Below are 14,477 nucleotides of genomic sequence, written 5' to 3' on the forward strand. Positions count from 1 at the left end.
TCCAGCAGCCTAATGGGGAGGCCCAACACCCAGCACCAATTTGCTAGCCATGCAAGTGAACCACCTTGGAACTGGATCCTCCAGTCCCAGATGACTGCAGCCCAAGCTCCATCTTGACCACATCTTCATGAGAAACCCTGAGCCGGAGCCACCCAACTAAGCCATTCCCATTGGAATGGCTGAGTTGGGTGTAGCCATTCCTGACCTACAGAAATTATGTGAGATACAAATATTTATTGTTGTTTGAAGCCACTAAGTTTGGGATTAGTACAACAGATAACGAACAGAGTTGGTCAAAGTTGGAAAGAATCATAAAGCATACCTTGTCCAACTTTCTCATTTTACAGATGGGAAAAATGGAGCCAGAAAGGGGAAACCTGCTGGCCTGAGGTCACAAAACAGCAGCAGGGACTAGGCTTTGGCCCTTTTAGAAGGAACTTGGTCTGCCAAGATCCTAATGCTGGCAGGAGCGGAGGTGTAAGAGATGGAAGAGCTGAACCAAGCATGGGCTCCAAGGCCAGATGGGGGATTTGGGAGTTTAACCTGATAGCCTTGGGGAAGACCCTGAAAGGGTTTTTAGCAGTGAGTGGCACAATTCGATTTTCATTTTTAAAAGGTCATTCTGGATGCTGAGTAAAGAACCAAGATGGACAAGAGTGGCAGCAAGGAGAGCAGTTAGGAGTAACTGGTCCTCGAGGGAATCGTTAACTCATCTTGCATGAGAAGCATCCAGGTCATGAGAGGAAAACCAGGACTCAGTGTGCACAGAATGAGATGCGGGAGCCTGTGAAGAGTGTGACAAGTCTACTCACCCTGATCACAGAAAAAGATGCTGTCAGAGAAAATCAAAATGGAAAGAATTTTCCACATATAAATCCTAAGTCTTAAAGCCCAGGGAACTTAAAATAACTCTCCTGAGCATGAAGAGAAGCCTGGATGGAGCTCACCTCCTCCAGCTGTGATGGGGACAAGGGGAGGCTGCCCACCCAGGTGGCAGCAAGTCTTACACCAGCTTAAAACAGCCCAAGGAACCTTAAATTAAGCATTTGTGTCTTTTGCAACCTTAGGAGATAAAGGATGCATGTTCCAATAAAGGAACACGTTTTCCATGGTTCCGAGATGACAAAAAAAAAAAAGCTAGCCAGCTGCTCTGCTAAGAAAGTGTTTTCTGCTGGGCAGCCCAGGCCTGAAAAGTTCCTTCCTTCTCTGCTAACCATGGGGTGGTTCCCACTGGAGCCCAGAATTCATTTCCCCCAGACGTTCCTGGAAGCCGGGGGACAACTGAAGGTTTTCATGGCAATATCCTCTCCCTCCAAGCTCACCCCTTTGGGTGGGCCAGTTGCTGGAAGGGACCAATGTGGAGGGGACCGAGGGCTCCCACAAGGAAGGCAGGGGTGATGCAGAACATCCCAGTCTGCTTGAGGCAGCACTCACCCCTGCATGAGGCCCCCAAACCGGGGCAGGCCACAGATGAGCCGCTGAGGGGAGTCAATCTTCTTCAGGAGGTCATAGGAGAAGCCCTGGATGATGGCCTGCATGTGCGCAGCACAGCGCTGCATGAACTCCACCATCTGCAACACACGGCAGAGACAGTCAATGCCCACACAGCTAATGGCCACCCTGGCCTTCAGTGGGATTGGAATGGTCTGAGGGGAGTGCTCTGAGGAGACAGAAGCCCCCCACAGGGAAACCTCTGGAAAGGGAAGGGCCCAAGTGACTTCCTAAAGATACGGAATGAGATGATTCCATTTTCAGGGAGCTCATTTGGCAATAATTACCTCCAAATCCTTCATTCAACGGATGAGGAAACTGAGGCAGGAGGAGTATTTTAACTTTTGTCCAAGGCCCAATAGCTATTGAGCAGGAGAACCAGAGGGAAGGGACTCTGCCCATCTCCCCCTTCCCTCCACGTGCCCTTTACATTTGTTAGATTATTTAGCCCTCATTAAAACACATTATGCCTGCCAGCGAGTGGCTACAGACAAGTTATTTAATGTCAATGCACTTCAGTGTCCCCATCTGTAAAATGGGGACAATAATAGTACCTACCTGAGAGGGCTGTTGTAAAGATTAAATGAGTATTTAATTTAATTCAGAACGTCTGATGCACAAGTGCTAGTTAAGGGTCAGACGAAATCACAGTTGTTCTCCCTCCCCACTGAATGGATGACCAGAAAAGTTCACTAGACTTGCCCAAGGTTTACAGTTGGTTAACTTGCTTCAACCCAGGCCTGTGTGTCCAATGTCAATGGCAAGGCCACTACAAGTCCTGTGCTGTCCCCGGGACCAGCCTCTGCCCCTGGGTGCCCGACTCCCAGCCCTGTGCTCTGCCTTGGGTGTGCCTGCAGAGCGGGCCCACACTTACCGCGGTGCCGCGTTCCTTCCCTGCTGCCAGAGCCCAGGTCTGCGGGTTCTGACCCTTCTCATCATGGAGTCGAAGATCACCCCCTGCATCCAGCAGTTTGCTGAGGATCCACTGATTGCCTGAAAATGCTGCTGCATGGATAGGAGTGCTCCCATCAAAGCAGCGGCTGGAGGTGGGGGAGGGGTACAATGAGTGTCCATGGCAACACTCTTCCCCTTCCATGGGTAACACAGGGCTCCTTTTCTACAAAGGCAACCTTTGGTGATGAGAACTGTAACAACACCATTTGTGAGGCCTAACGACACCTATCTGGGGCCTCACAGAAGCTTTATATACATCCCCCTTTTCCATGTTTACCTCCACCCTTCAAGGCAGTATTATTTCTCAATTTCTAGATGAGGAAACGAAAGGGCAAAGCCAAGATTCACACCCAGGTATGGGTCTGGTTCGAAATCCAGTGTTCTTTCCCCACAGCCCCCTGATACTGGCTGCCCTGAAGCAATTTCTTCACGTCTGTAGCGCCCTGTGGTCAGGCTGGTGAAGCACAGCCTCACCAGAGACCACCTCATGTGAAAATGTCTCTACCTCCCAAGTCCTATGGTGAGGCCCACAGACCCTGGCATCAGCAATCTGGTCAAGGATCTACAGCTCAGAAAAATTTAACCAAAACCAGTAAACTATCTGAGACATGAAGGGACAGCCTTTGTGAGATGTAGAGATGTGATGTGTAGCTGTGGTTTCCTAACCTGGTTGCACGTCAGAATCACCTGCAGAGCTTGCTTGCTCTTCTTTTTTGGCCGCACCCAGCAGCATGCGGGATCTTAGTTCCTTGACCAGGGATCAAACCCCCGCACCCCCTGCAGTTGGGAGTGTGGAGTCTTAACCACTGGACCACCAGGAAAGTCCCAGAGCTTGCTCTCTTTAATTTAAAACGAAACACAAATGGTAGGAGGAAGCAGAAAGGGAAGGAGAAGAAGAAATAAAATGAAAAAGGAGATAATAAAGATAAGAAGAAAGTCTCCCAATTCCAGACCCATACACAGTTCTCTTGCCGAGAGGCAGCTACTGTTACAAGTTTTTATATCCTTCCAGAAATTTTCTATGCATATACAAGTAGGAATAAGAATATGCTATATTAGGAATTCCCTGGCAGTCCAGTGGTTAGGACTCAGTGCTTTCACTGCTGAGGGCCTGAGTTCAATCCCTGGTCGGGGAACTAAGATCACACAAGCCGCATGGTGTGGCCAAAAGAAAAAGAACGTGCTATATTAACTGTTATGCTTTTACATTTTTTCATTTAATAGTATATCTTGGAGGGAATTCCCTGGTGGCGCAGTGGTTAAGAATCCGCCTGCCAATGCAGGGGACACAGGTTCAAGCCCTGGTCCGGGAAGATCCCACATGCTGTGGAGCAACTAGGCCCATGCGCCACAACTACTGAGCCTGCACTCTAAAGCCCGCAAGCCACAACTACTGAACCCATGTGCCACAACTACTGAAGCCCATGCGCCTACAGCCCGTGCTCTGCAACAAGAGAAGCCACAGCAATGAGAAGCCCATGCACTGCAACAAAGAACAGCCCCTGCTCGCCGCAACTAGAGAAAGCCCACGTGCAGCAATGAAGACCCAACATGGCCATAAATAAATAAATAAATAAAATTTTTAAAGTATATGTTGGAGAATTTTCCATATGAGAACATACAAGTCACCCCAATTCTTTTTTAACAGCTGCATAGTATTCCAATGTACAGATTTACCATAATTTACTTAATAAGTCATTGGGATATTTGTCAAATATACAGATTCTCAGACTACACAACAGACTGAATCATAACCTGCAAGCATAGAGCCCAGGAATGTGTACTTTTTACAAGTTCCCCAGCTGACGCCAATGAGGCTGGCCTGTACCCAGGCATCTGGCAACCGCTGGGATATCTCATTGTGAGCTCTCCCTTATTGCTGGGTCTGATAAGCAATCCAGCACACTGCGCTATGGGAAACGTAATATCCTCCCTGCTTTATTTTATTATTTATTTATTTATTTATTTATTTTGCGGTACGCGGACCTCTCACTGTCGTGGCCTCTCCCGTTGCGGAGCACAGGCTCCGGACGCGCAGGCTCAGCGGCCATGGCTCATGGGTCAAGCCGCTCCGCGGCATGTGGGATCTTCCCAGACCGGGGCACGAACCCGTGACCCCTGCATCGGCAGGTGGACTCTCAACCACTGCACCACCAGCGAAGCCCCCTCCTTGCTTTAAAAATAAATTTGTATAATGTTTTACAGCCTTCTAATCATTCTTCCCATAAATAGTAAGAGAGCTGGGTAGGGAGAGAGAAGATATTATTTGTCATTTCTTGTGAATGCTAAGGAAGAAAAAAATAATGTTTTTTATACCCAGCTAACCCTTACAAGGGAATCCAGGTCCAAGTGATATCAAAATGTGTATTTTTTTATTAATTTATCCTAGAGGTTGAAAACTGGAGGCCCACAGAGTGATTTGGCAACCCAGAGGCATGTTTTATTTGGTCCACATAGTGTTTATAAAAAGAATTTAAAGTAATGGACAATACTTAACACTTTGGGGATTTCACAATAAAAACTGGGATTTCCAGCCTCTTGGAAATTTGGAAGATTTGGCCTCCATGGCTTCCTTTTCTGCCCAGCTGCAACAGATGCCCCTTAGACAGAGCCTGTACCCACTGACCCCACTTAGTCCTGCAGGCATCTGACTCTGTGACCTCAATACGCCCAGGCCATCACAGCATTTCCATTGAGCACTTAGGAATACAACTTCCCCCCAGAAATTTCCCTTCCCTTGATGGAACATATTTTTAAAGTACATGAAAGCATTCCTATCACAAAATAAAAAGCTACAGGGTCTGCCTTCTTCCTCTTGATATTGTCCTTTCCCACCTCCCCCTGGCATCATGGGGATTTCTAAAAAGGGAACTTCTTCAGGTGCTGGGCTCCTGGTCTCAAACCCTATCATTAACACAATGCACCATTATGGACCAGCCATTTAAACTTTCTGGAATATTAAAGGTTTGAATGATTTCTTCTTTAAAGAACCTAGCTCTAAACTTCCACAAAACAGATGCAAATGCAGACGACTAGAAAATGCTGCATTTTTGCTGAGGAACTGCAGAGCTAATATGGCCTCTCTGCAAAGCTGTTATCTGCAAACATCAAGTGAGATAGCCCTTTATTTCTGAGTTTTGATATTAAACACTGATACAGTAGAGACAAATATATGCAAATATGCAAGTCCAGAAAAATTCTGGAAGGAAACAAAGCAAAATGTGCACTGTGTTATGTCTGGGTTTCAGAATTCTCATGCTGATTGGTTTTTTCCTTTATACTTCTCCAAGCTTCCAAGGTTTTTCCCACTAAGCAAACAATCTTATAACAACATACAAGCTTTCAACATCAATATTTAAAAAAAAAAAAAATTAAGCGGCCTCCTTCTGTAAGATGGGAAAGCTATTTTATGACTTATGATTGTGTTTATTCTGGCATTCCTGTGAAAATCGGCTGGAATCATATAAACGCTCGAAATCTGTTTCTGGTTCTGTCCAATGGGAACTGTAAAAATACCTGCTGTTCCCTGTCGAAGAGTTGGTTGTAAAGCTTTAGTGAGCTAGTGCCTGGGAAGGCCCTGGAAAAAGCAAAAGTCCTACACAAAGAGAAGAAATGTTCACTTGTCGTTGATTCATTACATTGTGTTGCTGTTCCATATTAAAATTTGGACTCAGATTCTTTTAAACCACAACTACAAAAGTCATCCTGACAAAGTGATGCCAAATATATTAATTGGTGAAGAACTTGGTTGTGGGGTATGTTAAAGTGCAAATCATACAAACTACAAAGCACGGTGGAAATACATAAACAGTACTTGTTAATGACTAAATGAGTAGAAAGGTTCACTTATTTCACAGGGTCTAGTAAAACTGCTTCGAAAACTCCTTATTTACAGTTAAAAGCATGTTTCTGGTAATTTCCTGGTGGTCCAATGGTTAGGCCTCTGTGCTTCCACTGTTGGGGGCCCAGGTTCCACCCCTGGTTGGGGAACTAAAACACTGCAAGTTGCACAACCAAAAAAGTGAAATAAACAAAAGCATGGTTCAACGTTAGGTAATACAAATGTATTTCATTGGCATAAATTAGTGAAGGTTCTTTTAAAATCTTACCAAATTAGTTTCCAAATACCTCAATTCATTTTAAAAACTTATTTTCTAGGTAGTGATGTCATTGTACTTACTGATTTGGATCTGATCCATAATCCACCAGGACATCAACTAATTTTGTAAGGCCTAATAATGCTGCAATAAAAAGCGCTGTCTGGCCCAGGGAGTTAACTGCATCGACATACACGCCTGCAAAGAAAACACCAGGATCAACACAAACACACAACAAAAATTAAGCTTTGTTTTTACAGTACTTTTAATGTATTACTAATGCAATTTCCCTTTTTTTAAGAAAAAGAAAAATGAAAACCTTCAGTAGTCCAAATAACACAGAAGGTCTCATATCAAAAGTAAACCACCATCTTTACTTTAAAGTGCTATATACAGGAAAACGTTGCTAAAACATTTCACCACACGCTGCTACGCGGAAGAAGAAAAGCAGATTTAAATTGCTCTTCCTTTTAAAATTCACCAACAGCCAACAATTTATTTATATCACACACTGCAGGAAAAGCAACCCACAAAAAAAGCCCAACGTCACTACTCCAACCGTTTGCTAAAAGCAAACAAAAAGAACAAACCACAACACTACAATCTCATTACATGCACTGCACAGTTAAAAAAAAAAAAAGAACAAGAAAAACAAAACCCAACTCTCAATTATACCCACTTCAAAAAGCTGAACTCACTCCTGACTAAGCCACCACTACAAACCCGATACAGCAGTAACACCTTAAGCAACATTTAACAGCAATCCCGAAACACGAAAACAAAACAGAAACTTCTCTAACCGACTTACGATACGTAACGCATGCACATATCCTCTGACGCCTCCTGAAACGCCAACCAAAAAATAACCAAAGTCTATTTATAAGACATTAACTCAAAACCGAAACCACTCAGACTGCGTTCATCTCCCTCTCACTCTTCAAAATGAAGAGAAGAACGATCATCAACGGCTAAAGGCAGCTGCAAACACAACACCAAGAGCCAACTTCACGCTCAGGAGAGAACGCTCTATCTCCTCCTCGTGGGTTCGGGTGCTCTACACGTTCAGAGAAACTTCTCTAGTAACGAACTATAGAAATGATCCCTGAAAGTATAGTCTTAACACAACCGCCTCTGTTTTTCCGAGGTGGAGGAAATGCACACATATTTTACTGATGGTTACTTTTTCTTACACTGCTATTCTTTTTGAAATGTACACTGGACTACGTTGTCTGAAGAATCTTTCCACTACCGAAGCCCGACAAAGCATTTTGAACCCTTCTACGTTTCAGAAGACATTTCAAGTTGTCAATTTAATTAACATACGGTTTTTAAACAGCCAATCACACGCCAGTTATTTCCAACCCCGCTCCGTTTCGCGCAGCAGTTCCGCAGCATCAGGATTACGTAAAACGCTTACGACTACAACGTGCGCCGCAGTTTGAGGACTCGCCTCCTTTTAGCCTGGCGTTGGAAGTGAGATGTCTCACGAGAAAAACTTACAAGACAAAGTGGATGCTGAAAGCAAAGACCCGAAGCCAAAAACCTATGACGTTTGCAAAGCACACCATTTATGCTGTGATCAAAATAGCAAACATACAAATATTATTTGGAATTTTTTTCCAAACCAAGGAATATTTATGTAGATAAAAATTGTCTTTAAATAAGCAGGATAATACATCATTACCCTGCTTAAAGCTTTAGTAGCTTCCCAACTCTTGGGCTAAAGATAGAACTTCTCTAAATAGTTTACAGGGACTTCCCTGGGGTCCAGTGGTTAAGACTCCGCTTCCACCGCAGGGGGAGCCGGTTTCATCCCTAGTCAGGGAACTAGGATCCCGCATGCGCCAAGGCAAGGCCAGAAAAGAAATACTTTACAAGGTCCAGCACAGCCTGGCCCACACGCACCTCTCCAGCCTTATTTTGCACCAAATTCCCTCCCCCTCACTTCAGCCATAATGAACCACGTACTGTTTTCCACATACTCATCGTGTTCCTTTGCACAAGCTGTTCTCTCCGCCAGGAACGTTAGAAACGGTGGATATTTCACCTAACTCTGGAATATTCAATAAACCAATACAACATGGTGCCTGGCTTGAAACAGTGAGAAGAAAGTTAAACTTCCCATAAAGCTTGAAAAAAACTGAAAAATGAGAAAACATTCAGTGCTGGAGAAGAGGTGGGAAAACAGACACTCCTAAATGCAGTTGGCAGTGTGAACTGTTACAATGCTTTTGGAAAGCAATGCGGCAGTATCTATCAAAAACCTGAACCAGAAATCCTGCTTTGAATATTAAAAACCCATTATGTAAAGATTCATTACAAAGTATTTTATCAAAGCATTGTTTCTGGTTATACAAAACTGCAAAAAAATAAATCTTAATATCCACCATTAGAGGCACAGCTGAATAAATTATGGTACATACAGATAATAAAATATTAAGCAGTTAATTTAAATGAATTAGATCTCTATCAATTAGAATAGAGATAGACAAGATGTACTATTGAAAGCAAAAATCTAATAAGCAGGCAGGCAACTTTAGGGAGTTCAGTCAATGAGTGGTATTAGCTAAAATGATGGATTTAAAGCATCTAACAGAGTTTAGCAAGTAAAAACTACTCTATAAATATTAAAAATTAAAATCCCAACATTCTTGTAACCACTAATAGGATTTAAGCTTAAAAAATAATCTATTTTGTGCAAGTAATACAGGTGCTTTCAGGAATGCCAAATTCAGTGGCACCCCATGTCTTGCTATGTATAGTACTGTAATCACAAGTGGGGTCCGGCTGCTCGCCGCTCAAAAGCCAATAAAGAGGCAAGCTTGGTGGACAGGTAAGTTTGCTTTATTTTGATGCAGGCAACGGGGTGGGGGGGGGGAGGTGGACTCCTGTCCAAAGGCCGAGACTCCCCCACCCCAACCAGTGGACAAGAGCTTTTACAGAGGGAAAGGACTACATGCAGAACCAGCACAGTCAGCTCTGACAGTCATCTTGAAATTGGTCATGCAGTGGTCTAGCCAGTGCCATCGTGACTGTTTTGGGTACAGTTAATCTTCAGTTCCAGGGTTGGTTTGTTTCCATTTCTTTGCGGCAAATTATCAGAATTGTGGCAGCTTGTGTCACGACTACAGCCTGGTCATCATGTAGTTAACTTCTTCCACCTGGCTGGGGTTTCAGTATCTATAAGACAGCTCACGGGATGTGGCTCAGAATATTATCTATAACCCTCGAGAAGGAACTAAAGGTCCTTCACTTTGATTACTGACTAAACTATTATTGTTTTTTCCTGTTTGACTGCTTTTCTTTGCTTCTGTATTTTATCACTCCTCTCATTAAACTTATTCTTTGGCTAAAGTTTTTCCACAGGCAAAAGGCAGGCTGAGGACATCGGGGGCAAGGTCTATAGGGTCCTGCTCCGTTTCAGTAGAAGCTCTTTAACCTGGGATTTATGGCATCCTATAGTCTGGTTCCAAGCTGCCTTTGTCTTTACTTCCTAAAACATCTCGTACATAACCTATCCTTCAGACACAACACACACACACACACACACATACACACACACACACTAAACTACTTGCCATTTGTAGGCTCCTTTGTTCTTTTGCTCCTGTATAAATTCCCTCTGCTCCATATTTGTTGAATAAACAACCAAATAAATAATTATAAACTTACAGTATCAAATTATCATCTATTTTCTTTTAGCATTAAAAACAACAACAACAAAAAAACAGCACAGAGCCTCTGAATATCTGCTGATATTGCACAGGTTGACTTCTCATGATTTTGTTGTCTTTTCATGTTTCTTGAAATAAATAAGTGAATTTCAAAAAGAACGAGAAAAGCAAGTTGCAGAATGTGTTTAGTATGATACCACTTTCATAAAGGTAGGTTAGCAACTTTAGAATATACGTATATCTTTGATTCCACTGGTTTAAATAACCTCTTTTATTTCTTTATTTACTTTTTATTTTTGGCTGTGTTGGGCCTTCGTTGCTGCATGCAGGCTTTCTCTAGTTGCGGCGAGCGTGCACTACTCTTTGTTGAGGTGTGTGGGCTTCTCAATGCAGTGGCTTCTCTTGTTGTGGAGCACAGGCTCTAGGTGTGCAGGCTTCAGTAGGTGTGGCACGTGGGCTCAGTAGTTGTTGTTCGCGGGCTCTAGAGTGCAGGCTCAGTAGTTGTGGCACACGGCCTTAGTTGCTCCACAGCGTGTGGGATCTTCCTGGACCAGGGCTCAAACCGGTGTCCCCTGCACTGGCAGGTGGATTCTTAACCACTCTGTCACCAGGGAAGCCCCTGTTTATCCTTCTTTCTTCTTTTTTTGGCCGCACTGCACGGCTTGCAGGATGTTAGTTCCCCCACCAGGGATCAAAACCAGGCCCTCGGCAGTGAAAGCACGGAGTCCTAACCACTGGACAACCAGGGAATTCCCTGAATATATGCTGTTTAATAAGGGCAGTTTTCAAAGGCATTACCACCTCCAACACGAAATTAAGCCTGCTTTTACTTAAAGGGAACTATATTACATCATATTCAGTAGAATTAAGAGATTTTGTTGATTTTTCTAGCCCATGGTTCAATGACAAGTGTGATATATTAAGAGACCCAACATAAAACCAGAATAGATTCCTAAAGTAGATGTCAGGAAAAATATCTGATTTATTAGCCTGGAAAAATTTAAAAGGGAGTCTCAAAAATCAGAAGAAAAATGTTTAGATGAAGAAAATGAAAAACAAATCAGCATACTAGACTAACAAGGCGAATTTTAAATTGCATTTAGCTAAACAAGCATCATAAAAGAAGAAATCATAGCACTGAGGGGGAAAAGAACAAACCATCTTAAAACAATTAAGGATATATCACAATTATGTTTAAAGCTACTTTAAATCCATTTCCCTTGTAAACCTTCCTCTCCTATAGCTCACTACAAGATCTGTTTGTCAACCAACAGAGTATGAAGGACCAGACATATATCTATTTCCCTGCAGTATATTCCAGGCCTAATTTACCCAGGAAAAGTAGCAACAGCACAGAAACCCTTCATTCAAAAAGGCAGATGGAGGATACTAACTACTTTAACACCCATTGAAGGGGGGGGGAAAAAAGATTCAATTGCCATAGACTGACAAAATCACCTTTAAGAATAACATGAAGAAGGCTTCCCTGCAGGTGCAGTGGTTAAGAATCCGCCTGCCAATGCAGGGGACACAGGTTCGAGCCCTGGCCCGGGACAATCTCACATGCCAGAGAGCAGCTAAGCCTGTGTGTCACAACTACTGAGCCTGCGCTCTAGAGCCCCTGAGCCAAAACTACTGAGCCCACGTGCTGCAACTACTGAAACCCACGCACGTAGAGCCCGTGCTCCACAACAAGGGAAGCCACTGCAAGGAGAAGCCCGTGCACCGCAGTGAAGAGTAGGCCCCACTTGACACAACTAGAGAAAACCTGCGAACAGCAAAGAAGACCCAACGCAGCCAAAGATAAATTTAGAAAAAAAAAAAAGTTGTGAATAAAGTAACAAAAACTGTAGTTCTGTGGTGTTCTGCTGCTTTGGGGGAGCCGGAGGGATTCCCAAAATGTGGTAATTCTGTACATTTTTACTGAATTTTTTTTAAACTTTAGACTGTTATCACCTTTATTTTTAAACATCAGCACGTCTGTTTAGAGTTTATTTTCATTTTTTGTCTTTTTTGGCCCCGCTGCGCAGCTTTCGGGTTATTAGTTCCCTAACCAGGGACTGAACCGAAGCCCTGGTGGTGAAATCACCGAGTCCTAACCACCAGGGAATTCCCGTAGACTATATTCGTGAAAAAAATCACTTGCCACTTGAATACGAAAGGTTATGCACCCCAACCCCTACAAACAAAAACAATCACTTCAAGGTGGGCTACCCTTTTCTTTGAAAAAAAAAAAGCAACCATTTATACAGGACTTTAACATGTTCCAGATCATGTACTGACCCCTTAACTTGAATCACGCCATTTCATCTTGGAAATAACCCTAATCATCAAAAACTTTTAAAAAGCAAATACAATCAAAAAAATACCCTTTATCAACAAATGATTGGAGAAAAGGGATATGAAATAAACACAAGAGACTTGACTGACAGGGAGCAAAAACGCCTCTGTAGATAGATTTCAATTAAGGGATAAGGGTCTCCCAATGGAAAGGAACTCCCTTCTACAAAACAGAAATACAACGAAGATCCTCTCAAGAACCAGAGAACCGAAAAACAGCATGGACAGCAAGAGAACTTGAACACTAACTGAAAAATCACACGCTAAGCCACCACAAACCGTAGCTACCTACGAAGTATGGCAAGACACAAAAAGTGAAACAAACAGGAAAAAGAAACACTAAAAAAGCCACCCCCACTGTTCTTTAACAAGACACAACTACGAACGAAACCACTCAGACGGCGCCCTCTCCCTCTTTCTCTCCCTAGGGAAGAGAAGAACGATCATCAATGGCTAGTGACAGCTGCAAAGACAACGCCAAGAGCCAGCTTCACGCTCAGGAGAGAACACTGCGTCTCCTCCTCGTGGCTTCGGGTGCTCTACACGTTCAGAGAAACTTCTCTAGTAACGAACTATAGAAATGATCCCTGAAAGTATAGTCTTGACCCTGGCTCGCAAGTCACTGCTGGGTCTGTGGGACCCGCACACTTTACACTGAGGGCGAGATCGTTTCCCCGTTTCTAAGTCTACTGGAAAAAAGAGAAAGAGCTCTTCCAATACAATCTTTCAAATGCTATCACTTACCAACTCATTTTAACATTTTAACTGGAAATGTAATTTAACAAGTTTTAAAACAGCCACACTTAATTAACATAATACTGAATGACAGCCAATGACAACCCGTGTCTTTAAAGCCCAGGAGGCGTTCCCTCCACAGATCTGGTAAAACCACCTCGCCCCTGACAAGCTATAAAGGAAAGGGTGGGCCGTTGCCTTTGCTAGTGAGAACCTAGCTGATTCCATTGAGCAATATATATCTTATAAGTTTCATTCAAGGCTGTCCTACAAGTTTGACTTTCAAACTCTGGTAAGAGGTCACCATGACTGAGGCAGGGGCAGGGGGACTGGGTGGCTGAGAACCAGCGCCGGAAGGCAGAAACTTTTGGCTTTTTACCACATGACCGTACTACCTGTTCACACTTCCTGAGTTTTTAAAAGACACCTGGTTGCTGCATCTGACATCATTTCTTCCCTCCACAAATACCTGAGTGCCAGCTACGACAATACTAGCTACCATTTATCGTGAGCTTGACAGGCACCGGTCATCGTTCTAAGTGCTTTAACTATGAGATCAATACAAGTATATGCCAGTTTTATGGACAGGGGAACTGAGGCACAGAAAGGCTAGGTAACTTGCCTGAGGTCTGTTAAACAGCCGAGCTGGTAGGTGTCACCTTAACCATCATCCCAGTTTTCCATGTTGTAAAATAAAGACACTCTAGGCACTGGGCAAACAGAGGCCCCTACTCACAAAAAGCTTACATTCTAGTGAGGGAGAGAGCTGACAACAAACGCCCAAGAGGATCAGAGGATGAGGCATGCAGAGGATTTTAAGTGTCGAAACAGAGAGGGACTTGGTGGCTACTTTAGATCTGGGTGCTCAGGGAAGGCCTCTCTTTGGAGGTTGCATTTAAGCAGAGAAAACAACGAATGGAAGGCAAAGACCCAAGGAAAGGAACAAGGTTGTGTGTTTCAGCAACTGAAGACAGCTGGAGAACACAGGGTAGGAGGGAGGGGGCAGGTGCAGGCAGGCAGGCAGGCAGGCAGGTATCTGCGGATTTTCTAGGCAAGGCCTGGGGAGCCTGGATTTTAAGTGTGAAGGGAAGCCACTGGGAGGTCTGAAGCTGTGGAGACCACTTCTGAGGCCACTGCCACCGTGTCTGTAGGAGACAGCACGGTGGCTCGCATTTGGGCTCAGCAA

General features: G+C 43.8%; 1 protein-coding gene and 2 non-coding genes across 32 annotated transcripts in view; all 3 read right to left on the reverse strand.

Moving 5' to 3' along the window:
- The window catches only part of TEX14 (testis expressed 14, intercellular bridge forming factor), an 81,674-nt gene that overhangs the window by 50,047 nt on the left and 17,150 nt on the right, over positions 1-14,477 (reverse strand). For 24 of the 30 annotated variants that reach the window (XR_016388968.1, XR_016388969.1, XR_016388971.1 and 21 more), the window contains exons 2-4: positions 6,626-6,740; positions 2,366-2,531; positions 1,435-1,571 (exon numbers count right to left, since the gene is read on the reverse strand). Coding sequence is in view for 22 of the 30 variants with exons in the window: in XM_089900894.1 (XP_089757020.1) it covers positions 1,435-1,571; positions 2,366-2,531; positions 6,626-6,740 (418 nt within the window). In the remaining 8 variants the exon portion in view is untranslated. Of the gene's footprint in view, positions 1-1,322; positions 1,572-2,365; positions 2,532-5,961; positions 6,041-6,338; positions 6,741-7,350; positions 7,818-14,477 lie in introns of those variants that run through there. The other 6 variants (XM_089900904.1, XM_089900903.1, XM_089900898.1 and 3 more) reach the window with 6 other exon arrangements.
- On the reverse strand, positions 7,446-7,660 carry LOC115803547 (small nucleolar RNA U3). The gene has a single exon (XR_004024285.1). It is a non-coding gene; the product is annotated as a small nucleolar RNA U3 (small nucleolar RNA).
- Positions 12,946-13,159, reverse strand: LOC115803561 (small nucleolar RNA U3). The gene has a single exon (XR_004024297.2). It is a non-coding gene; the product is annotated as a small nucleolar RNA U3 (small nucleolar RNA).

Source organism: Delphinapterus leucas, chromosome 19 (genome assembly GCF_059928025.1).
Source record: "Delphinapterus leucas isolate spDelLeu-1000000601 "Yukka" chromosome 19, BTC_Dleu_Yukka2, whole genome shotgun sequence".
In the NCBI taxonomy this organism is placed as follows: domain Eukaryota; kingdom Metazoa; phylum Chordata; class Mammalia; order Artiodactyla; family Monodontidae; genus Delphinapterus; species Delphinapterus leucas.